Source organism: Trichechus manatus, unplaced genomic scaffold (assembly GCF_000243295.1).
Source record: "Trichechus manatus latirostris isolate Lorelei unplaced genomic scaffold, TriManLat1.0 scaffold00076, whole genome shotgun sequence".
NCBI lineage: Eukaryota > Metazoa > Chordata > Mammalia > Sirenia > Trichechidae > Trichechus > Trichechus manatus.
In genome coordinates, this window is record NW_004444012.1 from 4,626,170 (window position 1) to 4,650,546 (window position 24,377).

Here is a 24,377-nt window from a genome sequence, read left to right on the forward strand (position 1 = left end):
AGGAAAGGAGAAGAGCCCCTGTTCTTGAAGATTTGGGTACGCGCGTACGTGTTTAATCCTATCTGGTAAACTTTGGTATTTTCTACCTCTACAGATGGGTATCTTGTATTAAGACAAGTCACAAGTCGAATAAGTGTCTAGTTTCTTCAACTAAAAACATATTTTTCACTCATATATTTATCCATTTATTCTGCAAATGAGTTACTGAGTCAGGTACCGTTTTAGGCACTAGGCGCAAGTCGGGTCAAGTCCCTGCGTGTTGGAGTTACCGTCAAGAAGGCAGACAAGCTACAAACCAAGGAGGGCAGATTTGAAGGAGCCACGGTCATTCTTTCATTTATTATTCATTCTTTTCAACTAACGTTTGTTGAGAACGAAAGTCTGTCCTTAATGTATCTCACTTCGTAGGTGCTCACTTGATTGTATCGATCATAAAAATACATGCATTCAAGGCTGTGATCATGCTTTTATTAAACCTTTGAAAGAAAGGTACAAGTTATAGTAAAAATCAGTAGCTGCCCTTTACAAATGAAGAAAATGCTATTGCCTCATGAGCCACTTTTCCTGAAGTGCTGATAGAATTTTACTTCTGCTTATTCATCTGCTTTTTCTCACCAGGACCCTCCTGCAACCGTGTGATTCTAGGATGGCTAATAGTTGAACTCATTAAGTTGGCCATCTTGCCACTAAGCTAACCGCTCTTTCTTTTGTTGGTTCAGCAGACAGATATCTTTAAGCACTTTCTGTGGGCAGGCACCATTAGGGATTAAAAACAAAAAAAAATTGAATCAAACATGGAGACTTCTAGAAGACTTAAAGTAAGTTTAAGTACACGTCAGGTCTTCTTTCCAAGGACAGTTAAATTGGAATTAACATTTATTGATCAGCATTTAAAGGCACAGAAAATGTGGAGAACCTGCTGCCCGCTCCCAGTCTTGGATGTACAAAGTTCTCTTCTTAAGCCTTAAATTCACCAATAAGCATTGTGATCGTCCTTATCACTTACCTGCTAAGGCTTCGTTCTATTTCTAATAATAATGAACTAGAAAATATATTTTATCTGCCAGTGGAGATGTCTTCATTTACATCTTCTCTCAAGGGATCAACGAGACTGTGATTTGTTATGTTCTCCGATTTGTGTCGATTGTTTTCTTTTGGTTTTGAGTGTTGGATATGAAGGCAAGGGAGGAAAGGAAAGAGCAGTGGTGAGAAGACAAGACTGTTTGCACCGTTAGGGAAGAATAGGGACGACCTGACACCAGGGACCAAGGATAAACTGTTCACCCAGCTCTGGGTCAGAGGAACTTCCAGTTGTGACTTCCACAGCCACTGTCTGGCACAAATTCTTGTTAAGTTTGACTTAATAAGGATGGCTCTGGAGATACTTTATTCTTCCCAGTGAACGTATCCCTTTTTGTAGAAGCTAACAGTTATTCTGAGTGACACCCCAGAGGCGTTTGCTTTATCCTTCCCCGCACCCCATGTTTGGTCTTGCCTTATGACAAACCAGCATATTTCACGTGGGTGCTTCTCCGGCATCCATGTATTGCTCTGTGGGTCTCCAGGAGGGTATAATCTGTAAAGCCAGGTAGGCTTAGTGAAGGATGTCCCTTGCTGTAAGAGATTAGGGTCTTTGTTTCTGAGAGTTCGTCTCTCCTCTCTGCTTTATTCCCCACCTGAAGCAACAATTCTCTGCTGGGAAGCGATTATGATGTCTCAAACGGGATTATGACTTCAGGTGAAGAACAGGCAGCGGGAACAGATGCGACTTGGAGTACCAGGATGGTGTTTACATGCAGATGTTAGCAGCAGAGAGTAAGAGACTAGAAATGAAACATATGGTTATATAGGCTGAAGGGAACTGAGATGGTTGAGTATTTCATAAGGCATCAACTATTTAAAATCATATCTGTCTGGAGGTTAACAATAAGATGCAGTTTTAGAGTAATGAGAGCGTGATATTGGGGGGCGGGATATGGAGAATTGGGGTTCTGTTCTCCCCTTACTGAAGAAATTGTCATGGTAAGGGACTGTCCTGCTGCCAGTCACCCTTACTGAATGTGCTGTGTGTGCTTCTCCCTGGGACCAAGAGAAAAAAACCGTAGAACGTGTGCGTGGCTGGAAGGTGACATGGTTTTTGGAACTTTGAAGGAAGTTACCCATCCACTTATGATGATAGTCCTCCTGCCCAGGGCCTAAAGCCCTTCCCTTGCCATTCATTGGATTAGATACTTCGTGTTTGCTGATCCTCTGCTTTGCTGGCCACTAACGATGTATTGGAATTCTCTTGGTTGTAAGTGGGAGAAATCCCATTCAAACTATATTACACACGTACAAAAAAGGAAAATTTATTGGTTCAGATACCTGGGAAGTCCAAAAAAGACCTTTCTGTCTGGTATGTCTAGAATCCAGAAGATAAAACAGTGTCATCAGTATCTCCCCCTTTCCTCTCCTTCTGTTCAGCTTTTCTCTGTGTTGGCCTCAGTCTCAGGCAGCAAAGATGACCACTGGCCATTGATAGTTTAGTCCTTAGAGTTCTCCATCCCAGAGCAAAATTGGCGGTCCTCTTTTTCACCATAGAAAATCTCAGAAAGGGCTCTGATCAGCTGCTTTGGGTCAGGTGTCCACCTCTGTGGCCGGATGATTGGGGGTCATGTTGGGGTGATTGACCACCCTACCAGAATCATATGGTGAGAGGGGAGTAGGTAGACCAGGCCAGACAGGAGGGCGTACAGAATAGCAAATAAAATATTTTACTTTCCCTGCAAAGAGTTAGCTACAGGTTAGGGCTTTACTCCCCAAGACCGAAAGATATTGGGGGGGTTAAATCGGTGGCTGTTATCATTGGATTGGTTCTCTGGTCCTGTGTGTGTGTGTGTGCGTGTGTGTGTAGGAGATCTTTTATGTCTCAGAAGCTGTTAATATACCTCTGTCCATTGAGATTGTTCAGGGGCAGATGGAGCTAGCCCTGCAAAAGGGTTTGACATCAGTGAAGACAACTAGCAGGAACTGGTGCAAGCAAAGACTGACCCTCAGCCATTCCTCAGGACTTTGGAGTTGGAAAGGCCTTTAGTGACCGTCCAGTCCCCTTGTTTTGTTCGGAGGACACTGGCCCCAGGGCCTGGCATTACAGCTAGCGCCCTCCCTTCAATCTGCCCTGCATGCTTTTCACTCTGCCACACTAATTTGTAAATCCCTTTTTATGGCATTAAACCCAAAAGAGTATCGAGTGATTTTGTGTAAAAATACAGACTAGCGTTACTCTTGTTGTTGATATTTGTGTTCTTCGCCTTTCCACAGCCACCAGTCTGTCAGGGGCCACCTAGCCTCTCCGTACGCTGTTCCAGACTCTTGACCTCCCATTTATTTCCTCTCTTTATGGCGCTTCAATTTTCACTACTATTGTCCCCTAAAGACATGAGCGAAGGACAAGGTCAGAGAGATAAGCTGTATTCCTTATTAGTGGCTTTGATAAGAGGCTTTTGGGGGAAAAAGTTGAAACTAATGGCTGTAATGAAATTTCGGGTTCTCTAAAGATTTCATTTGTCTGTACTGTTGGTCTCCCCATTAAACATGTATCTGTTCTGTGTACCTTCTCCCGTGGTTCGCTTATCATAATAACATCTATTCCTGAAACCTTGCTAACTTCTTGAATGGTGTAGAAAAGGCTGTGAAACTTACCCAGAGGGAATATAAAAATATGGAGGACAAGTATCTAATGAGATGGTGTTTCGGAAAATACACAGAAAAATAAAATACAGAGCAGAAAAGATACGGTAGTTTTCATATGTATTGATGTATGTCCTTTTTTACTCCCCCTAATTTAATGAAAATACAGTAGTTTTAAAATATATATATTCTTTTTACCATATCGTGTGTTTTAATTTAGGATTTTAGAAACCTTTTGACAAATCTATAGATTAAAAATCATGTGAGAATGTTACTCTTCATTTTCAGATGATGTGAACTGAAATTTTGCCCAAGTTTTCTGAGAGTAACTGTATTTCTGAAATTTAAAGGCTTTTAACAAAACCAAACAAACAAAAGAAAATCTCAAACAATCTCTTGGGAGCCCTTCTGCCCTCCTAGAATTCTTACATTTATGTTATCTGGTCTCAGACGTGTTTTGTTCTTTTGCCTCAAAATCAGCCCTTTATTTTAAAAAAAGAAATTGTGTAATTAGGACTTAATTGCTTTGGATATTTTGGGTATTTGGAGGAGAAGGTAATTAAAAGGCCAGAGAAATTGAACTTTCACAGTGCTCTTTACGTGTGTGTAATTCTATTTTTAAAAAGCCCTCTAAAGGCAAGCCTGACAGTTTAAAAGTAACGAAAGAGCTGGGTTGATTTGAAAAATTAAACATCCGTTTGATCTGTGGATGCAGTTTTGTTGATTTTGGTTAAATTGGAGAGAGGACCATGGCAATGCTAAGACATCAGATACATAGTTCATCTTCCTCTTCAGGCAGGTACCATCTATGCAGTATCACGCAGATGGCTTCCCACCTCTCCTGTGCTTTGACATCTTCTAGGAGAAACAACAAGATTTTTCCAACCTTCATAAATATTAAAACCAAACCAAAACAAACCCTTTGCTGTCGAGGCGATTCCGATTCCTAGTGACCCTATAGGACAGAGTAGAACCGCCCCATAGGGCTTCCAAGGCTGTAATCTTTACAGAAGCAGACTGCCACATCTTTCTCCCAAGGAGCAGTTGGGGGTTTGAACTACCAACCTTTAGGTTAGCAGCCACCAGGACTCCTTTCGTAAATATTACACATGATCACATTTATATATTTCCCATAGTTAAGAGTGATATACAGTGTACCAGGACGAACCGGAACTTGGTTGATGTAGGCTCTTGTCCTGTATCTTTAACTAACTGAAAGGCCTTGGTGAGTCACTTAACTTCTCTAAACTACTTTTACTGTGCAAATGGGAATGTTGGACTAGTCATGTTGAACTAGTAATGTTGGACTGAAACCTCTACTAGCTCAGAAATACTGTTTCAGATGACAAGCATTATCTAAAAATCCTACATTTTGTGCATGTGAAGGCTAGCAAGCTACTTTTAAGCCAGAATGTACATTAGTTTTTATAATGAACACTTGAACTATGGCATTAACAATCTTATGAGTTTGAAATATATTGTTGTTGTTGGTTTTAGTGGAAACTTAAACCAAAAGAACCTTATATCTGTTATATTCACTGAATAAGATAGTTATACAAAATTTGGAGATTGGTTCCTTATTGATCCCCAACCATTTTGTGAAGTTGTACTAAGAAGTGCTATTCTATAATGTCGCCATTACTTTTTTTTTCCTTTCTAACTAATATTATTCTTACTTTTATCTTAATGTTGATATTATTCTTACTTTTGTCTTAATACTGATCATTTGTTCTCGAAGAAAGCAAACAAACAAAAAAAACCCATTGCCATCAAGTCTATTCCAACTCATAGCAACCCTGTAGGACAGAGTAGTACTGCCTATAGGGTTTCGAAGGCTGTAAATCTTTATGGAAGCAGACTGCCACATCTTTTTCCACAGAACAGCTCGTGGATTTGAACTGCTGACCTTTTGGTTAGTAGCCAAGCACTTAACCACTGTGCCACCAGGGTCCCTTCTTGAAGAAAAGTGAGAATTATTTAAACGTCTGGTTTTCTACCTGGGAACTTCAAAGAATCATTAACAACCGTTTGGCTCAAATACGTGCAAACAAATATAAGAACCTGGATAAAATGTATGATTCTCAAGGAGTATATAGATTAGCAAAACTGACCGTAGAAGAGATAGAAATTCTAAACACATAGTAGCTGTAGAAGAACTAGAAAAGAAAGCATAGAGCTACCCGACAGAAAAGGACCAAGCCTAGACTGATTTTTGTGGAGAATTCTGCCAAAACTTGAAGAAATGGATAAACCCAATGGTACTTAAAATAGTACAGATCAAAGAGAAAAGTAGTAAAATTTCCTATGACTGTTAAGAAAAAGGCTGAACTCCCTTCCTTTGCAATCAAGCTAAACCTCAAGAACCATGTAGAGCAAGAATGAACCAAGAATGAAAGATAGGAGCTAGAGTTATCAAATAAAACCTTGAACTGTGGGCTAAGTTCGGGGCTTCTGCGCCTTGTTGTTGTGTAGGGAGTTAAATCAGGAAAGAATTTTTTTCACTCCGTCTAGGTAGGTGTCTTCTAAGACAAGAATATTTTTTTAAATGCACTTGTATTTTGTTCTGTTATCTTTATTGAGGACTACATGTGTGCAAAGCATAATGTTAGTGGGGAGACTGGGGCAGTGGATAGGGTAAAAAAAAAATGGAAGAGAGACATTGTCTGTCCTCAGAACATTGGCATCTGGCCCAGTGTATGGGAGACAAGCCCATGCACAAGAGGACAAGGAAGTGAACAAAGAACGAGACAGAAGGGGAGTAGTGTGGGCTGACGACTGAGTTATATAAACCTCAAGATCCCAGAATTGGAACCCTGACCTATAAACGAAGTTTTAAATCCATTCGCAATAGTCTGAACACTGATCGAATGGCAAGAAATCTTTCAAGGTCTGGGAGACAAGAGAGGAGCATAATGAAAGGCCAGGAAATCAGGCCAGGTGGATGGGGCTGACCATAAAAACGTCCCAGTGATTGGTGATAGAAACTTTTCATGAGACCTAGACCAGGTGAGCAAGACCACCTATTCACGTGTGCTACTCCTAATACTCGTACTGTCAGTTCCTCTGAATGTCGCCTAATTGCTCCCTCCTTTCTTAGAAATTCTAGGATGAAAAAAACAATGTGAAGGTTGAAACAGAGGGAAGAAAGCCATTGACAGGTTAGGAAATAAAGAAAGGAGAAGGCATCTAACACACAGTATTTCAAATCTATAGAAAACCACTCTACTATAACACATTCAAAAACTCGTGTCACTGGTGATGGCACAGACTTTTAGACGCTGTCCTCCGGGTGTAAGTATATTTAGATCAACTTCACACTGAGAGAGAGAGGATGAATGGGTGTGGTGTGTGTGTGTGTGTGTGTGTGTGTCTTGGTTGTGCTTTGAAGTTCTTTACAGAAAGGTAGAAAGATTCCTTAGCCTCTCCTGATGTTGTGTGTTCAGGTTTTGAGGTGTGTTTATTATTATTATTATTATTTTCACATTAAGTACATCATGAAATTTAAACCGTAGGTATCGTGTTAGTAATCTGCCTTTTAAAGGGATTTTTAATGTGTGTTTGGGATGCTCGGTGACCTTTGAAATTTTGTTTTGAGGTCCTGGCAGAAGCATTGTCATTTTTCTTTCTGAAACAGATTTTAACATTTACAAAGGTTGATTAACCTAGGGTAGTTGTAATAAAATATTCATCTGTCTTTTTTAATGTCAACCCAACGTTTAAAACTGTTCATCAGCTACCTGAAACATCAATTCAATGTGCTTGAGTTGATTTTAATAAATTCCTTTTCCATTAAACATTCTAGTTGTGGTCAGAATGCAGTTTGAGGATAGAAATCTTTCCAGTCTTGTTTACCTGCAGTCCAGTTTTCCAAATTCTGTTGTTTCTCAGTAAGATTAATTTCTATTTCATTATCTCAATAGTTACCTTAAAATTTTTATATTCCCAGGAAAGGAGAGTGTTCTGAATTCTGGCATCCTTCAAAATTTGGATAGTTTAAGTATATCGACTTTTAACAACACTTAAATATCTAGTTCAAATATGTGATTTGTCATTAAAAGGTTATTTACACCTAAAATGCTGACCTGTCAAGATGTACACAAGAGTGTTCTAAAACAGAGTTTCTGAACATTGACCGTGAAACCACTGTCTTGGGCTGACAAATGGATTGGAAATAAGCTACCCAACACTAAGAATGGGCCATTAATTTTAATCAAAGGTGATGCAGGAAGGCGAATGGGATGCATGACAATGTCAACAGCCCAGTAGGTGTTAAGAGACTACACAGCCTTCCTTGTTACTTGGTTGGACCATTAGTTGAGGTTGGGTGAAGACAGAAAGCCTTGTCTGGAATTGAATGACCAGGTCACTCCAAAATCTAATGGAGAACTCCCCATTTCAGAAATCACATTGTAATGCCATTAAAAGTCAAGGACAGCATTTAGAAAATACTGGAATTTTTTTTTTTTTTTAAACCAAGCACGTTGATAGGTTTTTTTTTTTTTTTTTTTAACAACTTTGTTAAGCTTCTTTCGTTTTCTTGCTTCCTTTCCTTCTGAATGGATCATTGATATTTACAGAGGATCAAGAAATCGAACAGAGTTAGGAAAAAAATCTCAAAGCCTGTTGGTTGTATAACTCCGGTAAATGCCAGAAACAATAGCATACCAAAGGAATTAAGCAGGGTAATTAATTCTCTGTGGTGATCTCATCGTCCTTGTCCCTTTCTTCAATCTAAGCATAGTTTCGCTAATTGAAACTAAACTTTCTTAATAGCATTCGTTTTATAATTGTCCAGGCCACCTGGCTTGTGCCTTACGGTACATTGCCAATATTGGCTGATAATCTCAGCGATAGTCACAGTGGAGAACGCCTTTTCTTTCAGTGAGTCAGTATTTTTCTTTATTTTGAGTATTTTCAATTACAAAAAGAGGTAGCATTTGACAGCTTGAATTAATGATGTTTATAATAAAGGCATAAAAATGCAGAAGGGAAAAGAAGCATTTTTATGTCTGTGCTTCAGATTTCTTAAGAAAGTTCATTTATTCTGATGTGCATAAGAAAGATAAGTATGCATACATAAGAAAGATATGTATGACTGCATTAGTAATTTTTACACATTTTTAAGAAAGAAAAGCAATTATATTGCTGTCTTGTTAATGGAAAACTTTTAAAAGTAATAGTGTTTGTTCTTCCGCTAGATGAAGATCAGCTCCGCGCAAAGGGTTATGACAAGACACCAGACTTTATTTTACAAGTACCAGTGGGTAAGTCCTGAAACGCGGTTATATATTTGATTATGAAGAAAAGGGATGTGTTTTTCTGTATGTTTTCTTTTTTTTTTTGTTAATATGTTAATATTAGCAAGTGTGACTAGAGTAGATTTGCTTTATAGTATCACATTTAAATGAGTAAACCAGTTGGAAGGATTATTGATAAAAGTAGAAAATGATGGATCCAGAAGAAGTCTCTGCCTTAAAACTTTTACATACATTTGAGAAATGAAAATGTCTCCTGAAGACGTTTGGGCTGCCATTTTCCAGCCATTTCTCTAAATACTGAATTCTAAAACACGGTTCTGTTGCGAAGCCAGGCTCACTTTGGTCTGTTTGACACATGACTTGTCAAGTTACACACGCAGTCTCAGAACCAGGAAAAGGACTTTTGAAGCAGAAGATAACGAAAATAAGAGAGATGTGATTGTAGCATAAACGTTCCTGGTAATGAACATATACAAGGTGTTGTTCTATAATTACATCCAGAGATGATGGCTGAGGCTAAGCCTCCGCTCATTACTGGGAAGCAGAGAGAGGCCTTTGCAGAGTTCAGAATTTTCAATCTTCGCCTTCGCTGTATATTAGTAATGCTTTGTCCCTTAGCTGTAGAAGGGCACATAATTCACTGGATCGAAAGCAAAGCCTCATTTGGTGACGAATGCAGCCACCACGCCTACCTGCATGACCAGTTCTGGAGCTACTGGAATAGGTAAGTTCCCATTATTTTTCTCTTAAGATAAACGATACTCAGCTGAAATCTCATTAGAAAAAATATTTTGTTTAGCTGGTAAAAACGCTAGTAGCTTTTGTTTCTAGTAAATACGGAGCTTTGATTTATGTATTCATTTCAGATAATTTAAACTTCTCGGCTTGCATAATGTTGCTTCATTTTTAAAAACAAAATCTCTGCATAAGGTCAGAATCAGTATATACTCGAATTTATTGGTGTCCCTTAAAATATGGGTAATGGGATATGGTGCATGTTATGATATTGACACTGAATTTTTTATCCTTTTGATGTGAAATCTATGCTTACTGTCAGAACTTAAAGAAATCCTTCGTCCTGAGGAAAGTATCACAACAATATGAGAGATGAAAACCATTTACCTTCCAAACGTACCTTCCAATTTCTAGGAATATTCCAGAAAGCATGGAAAGTGAAGCAATCTGGAAAGGGGGCGGCTAGAGTCGGGGAGATGCTAATATCATTGAGTGCCCACGATTGTTACTCCATGTGCTGGTACTATAAATTGTTAGTCCTCACGACGGCAAGAACCGCTTTTTCCCCCATTTTCCAGATAACTAAGCTGATACTCAAAGAGCAAATAATATGCCACACGGCTAGTCATCACATGCCTGCATTTGTCTCCCTGATTCCCAAACCATGCTATTTCCAGCACCACACTATTGTTATCTACAAACAGCTGTCAGAACTCTGGCTTTTTCTATTACTGCAGTCCCACGTTTTCACACTACACGTTTTCCCCTCAGAAGAGAAGGTGGGTCAAGTGGTAACCTTCTTAGATTAACTGTGTCCCTCGGTCACTAGCTGGCAGTAAGAATACAATAATAAGATGACATTGGCTCAGATCATTCAGGGAATGAGACACGAGCGTCTGTGGACAATAGCCTCATCCTGGGAAAAACAACAGGGGCAGTCTGCAGAGTTTGGCGTTACGCTGTTACTCAGCTTTACCAAAGGCCAGCCGACCTCGCTCGTAGCAGCTGTGCTAAGCTAAGCCCACTTTTTGCCATGGTAACAATGATCATGACAAAATGCTGAATGTAATGGCTTTCTTGATTTTCTTGTGTAATTGTGCGTAGCATCCGAGCTTTACTTTACGGGGATGGAGGAGGAAAGTGCAAAATGTTTTAGAAATCAATGCTGTTTCAGCGTTTCCTCTGCTGTATGCGGCCATTATTCAAATTAGCAGTAATGTGGCAAATTGAATTTTAGATTTTTAGCAATTTTATGATGAGTTTGAATTTGTAAAGAAAGCATCATTTCTGATGGTATAGGGAAAGTAATGACAGGAAAATCAAATTGCATAAGTTTAGGTTACTCGAGAATTTTAAAAACTGATAAACTCAGTCATTATGCATTGAGACTATTTTCCTCCCTCTGGTACTGCCCAAATCTTTTATAAGGAGCAATAAAAAATTTATTCCCAAATAGTAGAGTTTATTTAAAAATTCCAGAAGTGCGTCTTTATTCTAAAACAACTCAACTGTTTATTGAGCACCTACTATGTGCTGATCATTCACTATTTGAGGTGCTAATTAAGTAATCCCATCACCTGTATGGTAGACTTATGGTCTACTGATGTGATTGAGGAGCTATGATTAGTGGATAATTTAATACAGTTCCACTGGAGTGAATTTTAAAGTATTTTGTTACATGTTACTTCTTTCTTTTCTGATGATATTTTACTTAGACCACTGTTGATCTACAATCTTTGAATCTACGCTGGCTAATGGGCATAATTGAGTTAGGGCATGTTGCATGGTAAGGGAAAGTCAGCTTTGGTTTAAAGGGTCCAGATCATGCAAGGGTGGTGCAAATGGTTTGCATGCTTGGCTGCTAACCGCCGGGTTGGAGATTTGAGTCCACCCAGAGGTGCTTCAGAAGGAAGGCCTAGCGATCTACTTTGGGAAAATGAGCCATTGAAAGCCCTGTAGATCCCAATTCTGCTCTCACACACATGGATTTGTCATGAGTCAGAACTGATACAATGGCAGCCAGATGGCCAACAGTTTATCATTCAAGGACGTCATACTCTATCCACAAGTAACTGAAGATACAAAATGTCTGCAGAGAGGCCAAGAAATGCAAGTAGTTCCCAGCTTGAAAGCAGAACATAGAGGCATTTACCGCCATATAAAATTTTGGTTTTAATAATAATGCAGACTTACCAGTGGTGGGGCATTTTGACAGAAGAACTTAGCCCAGTAGTTAAAGTATGGAATCCTACTCCTCTCATATTTTTCCTTACCACAACTCACAAAACAGAGGCTACAGTTCTTCAGGTTGGGGAGAATCATCTCTCTCACCTGCAGGTAGCCTTGCAAGGAGCCTGTTGGTTGGGGTTTGGACTAATTTTATTTATCTGATAACCCTCCAGTAACATAAAAACTAATGTTGTCGACTGTATTTTTATGCAGATAACGTGCGCCTTCTATGTTTGTTTGCCAGCCACGCCCTACCCCTACCAGGTATTTTCATAAGCACACTATGCTAATATTTTTTTACAGTAACATGTTAAAAAAAAAAAATGGCATAGTGGCACTTACGAAAATAACCTCACAGGGGAAGGGCACGGTTAGCAAACAAACATAGAAAGCACTCGTTATTTGCATAAAAATACAGTAATTGTCACACAATTTTCAGATTAAAGATTGGATTTTATGATAAGCTGATTCAATCAATATTTGTGAAATAATGTTCTTGTATAAACCCATTTTCCCACACAAATAACTATAAAGCCCCTAACTTTTAGGCTAACATTTCTGTACTAGTTTTCCTTTGTATGGTAAATTGGTATTCTTACTCAGCTTTTGACACAGTTGATCACTTTATTAAATATTTTCCCTCTTGATTAAAACATTTTCTTAGCAACCTGCCTAACCTCCCTGAGCCTTTGTTTCCTTCTCAATAAAGTGGGGTTAATAATATCTTCCTTGCTGAGTTGTTGTGAATATCAGTTATTTCATACAAGACGTAAGGAGCACTGGTGGAAGGGTCAGCAGTTCGAACCCATCAGCCACTCCACGGGAGAAAGATGTTATCAGTCTGCACCTGTGAAGGTTACAGCCTTGGAAACTCTATGGGGGCAGTTCTCTGTCTTATAGGGTCACTGTGAGTCAGAATCAACTCAACAGAAATGGTTTTGGTTTTTTAATACAAGACAGCATATTCTTTTGGGTTTCTTCCCACCATGCCAGTCTCGTTTGCTGATTCTTCTTCTTCCCAGCCTCTAGGGTGGAGGGCCCTGCAGCTCAGTGCTCATCCCTCTTCCCATCTCTGTCTACACTGACACCATTGGTGATCCCCTTGGGAATCTCATTGGGTCCAGTGGCTTTATATGCCATCTCTACACTGATACCTCATAAATTTTATCTCCAGTCTTGATATTTACCCTGACCTCAAACTTGTTTGTCTATCCACCTGTCCACTCAGTATCTCGTCTTGGATATCTAAGGGATATCTCAGACTTAACATGTGCAAAACTGAACCCTTGATTTTTCTTCTCAAGCTTGTTACTCCCCTATTTTCCTACAGTCCAATTGATGGTGCCACAATTTGCCAGATGCACAAGCCAAAAAGCTAGATGTCCTCACCCTGAATCCAGTCCATCAGCAAGTCCTTTCAGCTCTGTCTTCACCATGTCTCAGATCATGCCATTTATCACCACCTTCTGCTGTCACCTCAGTGGCTACCAGTATGTCTCAGACTATCACTGTCGCTTCCAAACTAGTCTTCTTACGTCAACTCTTGGCACCCCTGCAGCCAGTTTTTCATAGCCCAGCCAGAGTGACTCTTGGAAAATATAAATCAGATTGTGTCACTTGCCTGCTCAAAACTCTCCCAGCTTCCCATCACCTTTGAAATGAAACCCAAACTCTTTGCATGGCATTTGGGGCCGACACGATCTGGCTGCCTTCCACCGTACTTCTCTCCACACCTGCCTCTCTCCCCTCACCTGAGATTCTGTTCCTCTTTTATGCTCGTTTGACTTTCTTGCTCTCATTCTCTCTCGACTTTACTGTTCTTCTTAATACTGTCTGAATGAATCAGTATCGTAGAGTTGGGAACATTTTCATAAACACCAATTTGCTTGTTTGAATGCAAGCCTTTAAAATAACTTTTTTATATTGTTATTTCTCGTTGCTACATTTAGCCTGCCCCTCATTGTTTTATCCATCGTTGAATGCCTAGAAGCTGGTGGAGTGCCTGACACATAGTAGGTGATCAGTAGATATTTATTGAATGAATGAATGTGTAAATTAATTTTCTGATCGCTGACTTACAACACCATTTTGAATCAACTGTTAAGGATTATGGCAGACATTGTGACGTTAAACCATAATGGGGCCACGTTTTTGTCTTTTAGAATGCCATTCTGAGGTGTGGTTCATTTTTCTAAAAATCTTTTGCCAAGTTTTCGGATGTATAGACTTTTAAGATCTATTTTGTGAAGTGTGACATTAGTGTATGCACATAAGAAATTTTAAAATAGAAAAATAACTGATAACTAAATGGCAAATGCTCTTTATAAAGTTTTTTGCATAAGTGCTTATAATTTTGTATTGATGATTTACATTTCCGAAACGTCAGCCAGTACTCTGAAATTTGGCACCAAATGCCTGGAAAATCCTAAGTGTCAATATCATAATACTGCTTCCTGTAGTTTCTTTAGGGGATGCATACAACTGGGCCCACCCTAAATACCTGAGGGGCCTGGGACAAGAGTACAAATGTAGGCCTGCATACCAGGTGTCTAAATATTTAAAGTTATAGATCAAGTTAACAGCCATTAAGTAAAATGTATTTTATCCTGTATGAAGACCTGGAAGTTCAGATTTGCATTAAGAACTCCCAGACTCCTTTGAGTTTCAGGCTTGCATGTGGCAGTGGAGGGATAGATGGTCCCACCCCGTAGCCCACCTCCCTTGTCTTCCTACCCATGGGTCCTTCCTACACTTGGAAGGGCAACAGGCACAACCCAGCCTGCACGTCTATGCTCCATGTACAGTCTCACGAACCTCTGCCCAGACATACACGTTCTGGTGGTCTGCCCTCGGTCAAGAAGGTGAACCCAAGAGAGCAATCGTTCACACCCTAGAAGTGGTCTCAGGGCCATTTGATCAGGAAGTTCCAAGGTCCCAGGTACATGGTGTGGGGCCTAGAAAGGGGTGGAGAGTACAGGTATCAGGTGGGGACATTCCCTTGACCCTGTGCAAACTCTTCACCCATGGGGTAGGATCCAACCGGTGGGGGCGGGCAGAGCAGAGTCCTCTAAAGCTGGGATCCAGAACATGGGCCCCTTTGACTGGATCTAAAGGGCAGTATCAAAGAAAGCAAGTCCATATCTTCCAGAGCTGTTTCTTGTACTGGTGTGAGGATTTGAGGGGAAAGGAGAACCGGAGAACTGGGGTCTCGATCCCACCTATGCACCGCTGAAAAGATTAAGAGCTGAGTTTCCGCTGCTGGATTTTTGAGCCTTTGGCTCCAGTGAGTCTCGTCTCCTAGAGGCAATGCTAAGCTAATACCTTCTGCCACAATAACTGATTTGACTCTGATTCTAACCTCTAAGTATTTTTTAAAGATCGGTTATTTACTCACTGGTCATGCAATTGCCTTCTCTGTCTCTGATAACTTGAGAGGAGAGGCATTTAGAACTGGGCCACCAAGCAGTTAGAGTTAAGAAAGGTACTTTTCAGAGGATGGCCAAAGTTTTTGCTTTATTAAGAAATTGCAGGAAGCCTGCAATTAGCCAAATCACAGATTTCCAGTTATTTCAGTCTTGCTAAAAACAAGGCTGATCACCACATCTGTCTTAAGTTCGAGGATGTACCTCAGCCATAGAAGCTCTTGCAAACCTTCAATTACAGCAGCCTCAGAAGGCCTTACTGCCGTGTACGAACAAATAGTCATCACCATCAACAGGAGACAGATGGACTAATAATTAGCAGATGTACTGGAGAGGGCTTCTATAGAAGTAAAATATAATAATTTGCTTTCCCATCTCTTATAGTGGAGATGGTTGTGGGATATTGATGTTCCGTTGTTGCAGACAAGTACTTGGCACTGTTATTAGCTGCAGTAACCTCGTAATACTTGATAAGGACATGGGAAGCCTCTTGTGTGTGTACAGTACTTTTATAATAATGATTCTCATAATGGTTAAGTACCATTTTTTTCTGCATTTTGAATGTGAGTAGTAAAGGCTTTTCCCACGAAGGAATTCATATTTTCTGACATTGTTAATTGTTTTTCATTAATGATTTTTGATTAAAAAACTGAATAAAGAGCAGAAATGTTACCTTAGGCCTTTGGAGCTTGTATTTTTCAGTAAAGAGATGGTGGTTGAGGAACTGGAAAGAGTTAAAAGAACATCAGAATATTGAAGGGAAAGAAAATAAATCTATAAGGAAATATCAATGAATTATGGTTTTTCTGCCTAGAAAGATATTTATCTGATTACAGTATTTAAGCAGGAGCCCTGGTGGTCCAGTGGTTAAGTGCTCAGCTGCTAACCAAAAGGTTGGCAGCTTGAATCCACCAGCCGCTCCTTGGAAACCCCATGGGGCAGTTCTACTCTGTCCTATAAGGTTGCTATAGGACTTGACGCCAATAGGGGTATTTAAGCATGTGCAGTATCTTTGTGGGGCAGAGGGTGGGTATTGATCAATTGGCCAACTCCAGGAGACCAAAGAATTGTTCCAAGGATGGCTCTTGACCTTTCCTGCTGACCAAGTATGATCGAGTTAATCTGAGTCACGTGTGGTTCAGTAATGTTACCCCAAACCAACAAGCAAATGATTGGGTGCCCATTCTAAAAATGGAAAAACAACCATTAGGATCTTCCAAAGAGGGAAGGAAAAAAAATTTTTTTGAGAGATTCTACTAATACACAGTGAGGTCAGGAGCACAGCTAGAGTCAGGAACCCAAGAATACAGAGTTCATTTCTGAGACGAGTTCTCGAATAATGGAGATCAGGTTGAAACTGATGCTAAAATGGGTCCGTGTCTCGGGCAGTGATTCTTCACACTGTATGTTAAAATCACAAGGAGAGCGTTTGAAAAATAGTGATGTGGGCTTTATCTCTGAAGAACTGATTTATTGGTGTGGGGTGATGACTTGACCTCGAGGGTTTATTTTGTTTGTTTGTTGTTATTTTCATTTGTTTTTGAATTTTTTGGTAATTTTTTTATTTTGAAATTACTTCTCTCTTAAAGAAAAGCTAGAATAGTACAACTCCTATGCCCTTTACTCAGATTCCTCATTTGCCATATTTTACCGTGTTTCCACTCTCATTTGGTTTTGTTTTGAAAACTTTAGATACCACTAATCCACATCCAGCATTGACGTCACCTCTTTTACCTAGCCCTGATGCGCCAGCTAACCCTACCATTCCTAGCCTGTCTGCCTCCAGAGTCTTGATGAGAAAGAAATAACAACTTTAATGAAGGAATACTGGTTCAGGTCAGCAAACATTTACAGGCAGTGTTAGCGAGTAGAGATTCGGCCTCTGGCCTTGAGGGACTGACAGTAAGAACTGTGACAGTAGACTGCAGAGGTGGGACGTGAACCCAGGTCTCTCTGAACTCCACGCCCACGCTCTTTCTAGTCCACCATGCAGTTTCATGTCGGTCATGCTGAGAAATCTGTCATAAAAGGTTCATTATGAAGTTAGCTGGTGGGTTTGCCAAACTAAAGCTAAAAACCTCTCTGACATACAAGGTTAACGTACTCACCTTCATGGGGTGAGAAATGGGCTGGGCCATGGGCCATTGCTCCCCCAACAGCCTTCAGTCTGCGTTCAAAATGCCCGTCTGTGGGATTGTTGTAAAAGCCGGTCACCAGAATATGATAACCCCCGGATCGTCGGACTTGAGAGCCACAGGATCGGGGTATTTCTTTGCATATGGTACAAACTCACTAATTCCAGCTGAACTGAGGAAACACCTGTGTGGATTCACAAGCTATGTGAACTGTAGAACAAGTGTTAAGAAATATAGTGTGTTCATTTTAAATCAAGTTCATATTTTGTTCTGAATTGCAGTTGGTTGCCAAGTAGGCACTGTAGAGAGTAGGTCCGTTTTAAGAAATAAGAGTGTTTTTTGAACAGCTGACATAATTGACGTACAATAAACTGCACATATTTAAAGTGTGTAATTTGATCCGTGGAAACCCTCATGGCGCAGTGGTTAAGAGCTGCGGCTGCTAACCAAAAGGTCGGCAGTTCGAATCTACCAGGTGCTCCTTGGAAACTTTATGGGGCAGTTCTACTGTGTCCTATAGGGTCGCTATGAGTTGGAATCAACTCCACGGCAACAGGATTGGCTTTTTTTTTTTAATTTGATAAGTTTCGACATGTGAATAAAGCTATAAAAACCATCACCACGATAAAGACAATGAACACACTTATCACCTCCAAAAGGTTCCTTGTGTCCCTTATAATCCTTCCTTGCATCCTCTTCTATTCTCCCCCGCAACCAGCCATCAGTAGGAAACCGCTGATCTGCTTCCTGTCACTATAGATTAGCTTGCATTTTCTAGCATTTTATATAAATAGAATAAACAGCATGTGTTCTCTTTTGTTTGGTTTTTTTTACTCAGCATAATTTTTTCAAGGTTTATCCACGCTGTTGCATGTATCAATAAACCAAAAAACCAAACCCCATTGCCGTCAAGTCGATTTGATTCCAACTCATAGCAACCGTATAGGATAGAGTAGAACTGCCCCATATGGTTTCCAAGGAGCGCCTGGTGGATTCGAACTGCCGACCTTTTGGTTAGCAGCTGTAGCTCTTAACCACTGCGCCACCAGGGCTCCATGCATCCATAGTTCATTCCTTTTTATTGCTGAGGGGTAGTTAGTTATATGTCTTTATCTCCATTTGTTTATCTATTCATCCGTTGATGGACATTTGGGTTGGTCCTAGTTTGGGCTATCACTAAAGCTGCTGTGGACAGCCATGTACAAGTGTTTGTACAGTTTCATTTCTCTTGGATAAATATCTAGGAAAGAAATGTCTGGGTCATTTGGTGTAGGTATGTGTTTACCCTTTTACGAAAAGATTAAACCGTTTTTCAAGGCACTTGTCTGATTTTACATTACCACTGGCAGTTTATGATGGTTCCAGGTGTTCTCTGTCCTCCCTATCACTTAGTCTGGTCAGCTTTTAATCTTAGACTTTCCAATAGCTCTGCATTAATATGGTTGTAATTTGCATTTGTGTAATAGCAGATGGTATTGAGAATCTTTTTACCTGCTTACTTGCAATCTATTTGTCTTCTTTGGAGAACTGTCTCCTCAAATTTTTTGGCTCAGTTTTTAATTGGATTGTTTTCTTATTGTTGAGTTTTGAGAGTTTTATATTTCCTTCAGATATAAGTCCTGTATCAGATATGTGATTTGCAAAGATTATCTCCAAGTCTATGGATTATCTTTTCATTCACTTAGCGGTCTTTTAAAGATCAGAAGTTCTTAATTTTTATTAAGTCCAATGTATTAAGGCTTTCTTTTATGAATTGTGCTTTTAGCATCATAGCTAAGAAATCTTAAAGTTTACAGATTGTATTCATGTCCTATAGTTGCCAAAACAAAGTGCCACCAAGTGGCTGGCTTTAAACAACTGAAATTTATCGTCTCACGGTTCTGCAGGCTGCAAGTCCTAATCGTGAATCGGTGTCTTGACCGGGCCATGCTTTCTCTCTTTGCAATCTCTAGAGGACGATGGTTTTCGGTTTTTGTCTCTCCATCTTCTGCTAACCACGGGCGTTCCTTGGCTTGCCAGTGCATCTTCACATGGCTGTTCTTTCTCCGACGTGTCTCTGCGTCTAGTCTCCTCTTTTACAAGGACGCCGCTCAGATTGGATGAAGACCCACCCTATTCTAGTATGACCGCATGTTACCTTAACTAAAAACATCTTCAGAGATCCTAATTCCACACGATCATATTCAAAGGTACCAAGGTTGTGACTTAAACATACCTTTGTGGGGGAAACAATCCAAATCATAACAAAGATCTTAAAAAATCACAAACATTTTCTCCCTATGTTTTTTTTTTTTTTTTTTTGTGCCTGAAAGATTTATAATTTTAGGATTTACATTTAGATCAATATTTTTGATCATTTTGAGTTAACTTTTGTATATGGTGTGATACATGGATTGAAGTTCATTTTCTTGACTAAGGATATCCAGTTGTTCCAGAACCATTTGTTGAGAAGACTATTCTTTTTCCACTTAATTGCCTTTGCACTTGTAAAAAATGAATTGATAATGTATGTGTGCCCTATTTGTAGATTCTCTGTTTCGTTCCATTGATCTGTTTTTCTGTCTTTTCACTGATGTTGGACTGTCTTGACTACTATAATTTCATAATTTTGAAAACGTTGTTAAGTTCTCCAACTTTATTATTTTTTTAATGTTATTTTTTACTATTCTAGGTCCTTCACATTGCCATATGAATTTGAGTTAGCTCATCTAATCCTAAAAAAAAAATTTCAACTGGGATCACATTGAATTTATACATCAATTTGGAATAATTGATATCTTAACATTATTGAGTCATCTGATTCGTAAGCATGGGATTTCTGCATTGATTTAAGCCTCTTAAATTTTTTTCTCAAAATGCCGTATAGTTTCCAGTCAGGTAATCTTTCACTTTTTTTTTTTTGGCCAAATTTATTCCTAAGTATTTTATATTACTTGATACTATTGGAAATTACAGTTTTTAGTTTTTATTTCAATTTCTAAGTGTTCATTGCTACTATAGAAGAATACCATTGATTTTGTATATTGATCTTGAATCCTGAAGCCTTGAAAAATTCATTTATTAATTCTTTAGCTTCTCAATTATAGGATTTTCTGTATAGACAGTCCTGTCACCTGTGAATAAAGGTGGTTTTAATTTTTCCTTTTCAATTTGGGTGCCTTTTATTTCTTTTTCTTGCGATAACACACTGGCTAGAATCTCTTATACAAAGGTAAATGGGAGTGGTCCAAGTGGACGTCCTTGCCTTGCTCTTGATCTTGAGGAAAAGGCATCAATCTTTCATCATTAAAAACATTAGCTGTAAGGTTTTATTGATACTCTTTTTCTGATAAAACCCACTGCTGTCTAGTTGATTCCAACTCATAGTGTCCTTTTAGGACAGAGTAGAACTGCCCCAACAGAGTTTCCAAGGCTGTAACTTTACAGAAGGAGACTACTGTATATCTTTCTCCTATCGAGTGGCTGGTGGGTTTGAACTGCTGACCTTTTGGTTAGTAGCCTAGTGCTTTAATCACTGTGCCACCAGGGCTCCTTTATCTGGTAGGTTGAGTAAATTCCATTCTGTTCTTAGTTTCCTGAGAGTTTTTATAAAAAACTGGTGTTGGATTTTTTCAGATGCTTTTTCTGCATCTATTAAAATGATCATATGATCTTTTTATTAGTTTATCAATATAGTGAATTACACTGATTGATTTTTTTAATGTTATACAAACCTTGCATTCCTGAGATAAGCACCCCTTAGTCATGAATTAGTTCCCTTTTATATTCTGTTGGATTTGTTGTGCTAAAATTTGTTAGGAATTTTTGCAACTATGTTTATGAGCGATACTGGTCCTTCTCAAATTTTTGTCTGGTTTTAATATCAGAGTAATGGTGGCCTCTTCAGTTTTCTGGAAACAAAAATTGGCATTTGTTTCTTCCTTAAATGTTAGGTAGAATTAACCTGTGAAGCCATCTGGGCCTGAAATATTTTTGGTTGTTGTAAGATTTTTAATTACAGAGTCTATTTATATATAGGGAGATTCAGATTATGTATTTTTTGTTGTTGTTGATTGTGCTCTGGTAGTTTATATCTTTTAAGGAATTTGTTCAGTTCGTCTAAGTTTTGGAATGTATTGACATGAATTTGTTCATAATATCCCTTTATTATTCTTTTAGTATCTGTAGACTATAGAATGTAGACTTCATTCCTGATATTAACAATTGTGTCTTCTTTTCCAGATCAGTCTGGCTAGAAGTTTATCAATTTTATTGGTCTTCTGAAAGCACTAATTTTTTGTTTCATTGATTTTTTTTTCTATTGATTTTCTTTTTCGTCATTTATTGATTTCTACCTTAGTTTATGTTTCATTTGCTTTTCTTCTTCTAGTTTCCTAAGATGGAAGCTGAGGTTATTCATTTGAGACCATTGGTTTTTTCCGAAATAAGCATTTTTAGTGCTATAAATTTACCTTTTTGTACTTCTGTAGCTGCATCCTACACATTTTTATATGTTTTGTTTTCATTTTCATTTGTTTACAAATGCTTTCTAATTTACTTTTTTATTTCTTTGAACATGGGTTATTTAGAATTGTGCCATTTTGTTTTCAAATATTTGGAAATTTTTAAGACAGCCTTCGGTTACTTATTTCTAATTTAATTCTGTTGAGGTCAGTGAACAAACTTGGTATGACTTGAATCCTTTTAAATTTGTTGAGATTTGTTGTATGGCCCAGACCATGGTTTACCTTGGTAAATGTCCCACGTGCGCTTGAAAAGAAAGTTTAACCTGCTGTTGTTGAGTGGAGTGTTCTAAACTGTCAGTTAGGTCAAGCTGGTTGATAGTGTTGTTCAAGTCTTCTGTATCTTTACATGCATGCACTGATCAGTCCTCTGCTGAATGCTCAAGGAAGGATCTCTGGAATTCTCCTTTGTGCTGCTCTCTCCTGCTCATGTGCTTCCCTGCAAACCCTAACTACCTTGCTCTTCCTATTCCCCTGGCTCCGCTCCTCAGTGCTGGAATACCACTGGGCTTCACATGGTTTCCCCCTCTGCGTTGCAGCCTGGAAACTTCAGACGGTAAGCTAGGGTGATAGAAAGCCTCACCTCTTTCAGTTCCCATCACCCAGGGATCCTGTCCTTCATTGCTTGATGTTCAATGCTTTAACAAGTTGTGTCATCTAATTTGTTTGGTTTTTTTAGTTATTTCCAGCAAGAGGTTAAATCCAGCCCCCATTACCCCATCCTGACTCTAAGTAGAAGTCTCTCAATTATGGTTTTTAATGCAGTGTATATAATTAGTTCATTTTCACCCAGTTTCCCAATTCTGAGTTCTTCTGCTGTTTGCCCTCGTTTGCCCATACTCATTCCCTTCTCACACATACAGAGTATGGAAAAGGAGCCATGGATACAATTTACACATCTCAAACTCTTCTTATCATAGCACAGAAATCTATATAAGTACATAATAACAATGGGAAGGATGCTTTAATTTTAACTTCTAATTGACTCTGGAAGTTATATTCTTGTAAAAACTAGAGTCCTCCCATGAATTCCCTTTATTTATTAACAAAAGCCAGTTACATTCATTATGTTTTCCTGCTGTCTCTCATACATTCTTACCCTGTACTCTTAATATTTGTATCAATTCCATTCTCTCGTTTTATTCTCTTTCCTGCCTGAATCACTGAACTTGAGATGTTTCCTATGTTTTGGTCACCCTTATTTTCTCACACCATGCTCTACCAGCGAGATGTCTTGTTAACCCCTTCCTGCTTCTCATTATTGCCATTTCCATCCCATTCATTCCTGGCAACTTTGCCAATCACCGCGACCTCCCTATTTTAAATTTATTCTTGCTGTATCCTCAGATAGTTTATTCACAGTGATCATAATGCACAATTAAAGCAAAATTCATTTATTTAATAAAGAAGTTTTTCTTTTTAGGATCACAGAATTCATCAGGTTGTGAAAATATGAGGTTTTCATGGTTACCCTTGGTGTGCTCAGCTCTGATTTGTCAGAGCACTCCGTATTATGGACGTAGTAAAAATGAAGTCATTGTCTGTGTGCTAATAGACGAGGTGCGTGAAACCATAGTGAACTCAACACAAGACCAAAATATTTGATTTTTCAGCCCCAATTGCCATGAGTTATTTTAATGTCAAGTGAGTATTTTCATTGCTACATATTCTCAATGCAATGAGTTCCAGCAAACTGATCTATCCGTAGCAGGATAGATGCACAATTGAGTCCAGAAGATATCTGTGAATTTCATCTACGTAGAGGCAGCTACAATTATGTATTGCAAAGAATACAAAGGTGAGCAACACCTAACCTTGCCTTCAAGGAACTTAATTTAATGGAATAGGAAAACAAAAATAACAGCTAGCATTAATTGAGCACCTACTACGTTCAAGGCACCAGTTTAAACATTTAAACTTATTGCTTTCTTTATGTAACACCTCCAAGAGGTACATACTAGTATTTTATCCCCATCTTCTATGAGAAAATTGAGGCCTAGAGAGGTGAAGTGCCAAGGTCAAGGTCACAGAGCTGCAAAGTGACGGAACAGGACAAAGCTGGGGAAGTTTTTTGAATAAAAGAATGGCATGATCAAGACCTACCTTTACGATGAGTATCCTGGTAGCAATGCTTACAACTGACAGAAACAAGAAGTTGGGGACAGGAACACTGTTGGGATTGCAGTCATCCACGTTAAAATCACCAAATAATTCCCAAACTGTAATGGGAACTGTGGAAGTGGAAGGGGGGCTGTACAGATTTACAGAGATTATAGAGATAGCATTTACAGAAGTGGGCAAGTAACTAAAGGTTCTGGTTTTTTTTTTTTTAATTGTACTTCAGGTGAAGGTTTACAAAACAAATAGTTTCTCATGAAACAGTAGTACACATATTGTTTTATGACATTGGTTAACAACCCCACGACA

The 24,377-nt window shown here is 39.0% G+C and overlaps 1 protein-coding gene across 5 annotated transcripts in view; it reads left to right on the plus strand.

The window, feature by feature from the left end:
* The window catches only part of CDIN1 (CDAN1 interacting nuclease 1), a 288,449-nt gene that overhangs the window by 156,439 nt on the left and 107,633 nt on the right, over positions 1-24,377 (plus strand). For all 5 annotated transcript variants that reach the window (XR_002824733.1, XM_004380603.3, XM_023735113.1 and 2 more), the window contains exons 9-10: positions 8,868-8,933; positions 9,546-9,651. Coding sequence is in view for 4 of the 5 variants with exons in the window: in XM_004380603.3 (XP_004380660.1) it covers positions 8,868-8,933; positions 9,546-9,651 (172 nt within the window). In the remaining variant the exon portion in view is untranslated. The remainder of the gene's footprint in view (positions 1-8,867; positions 8,934-9,545; positions 9,652-24,377) is intronic.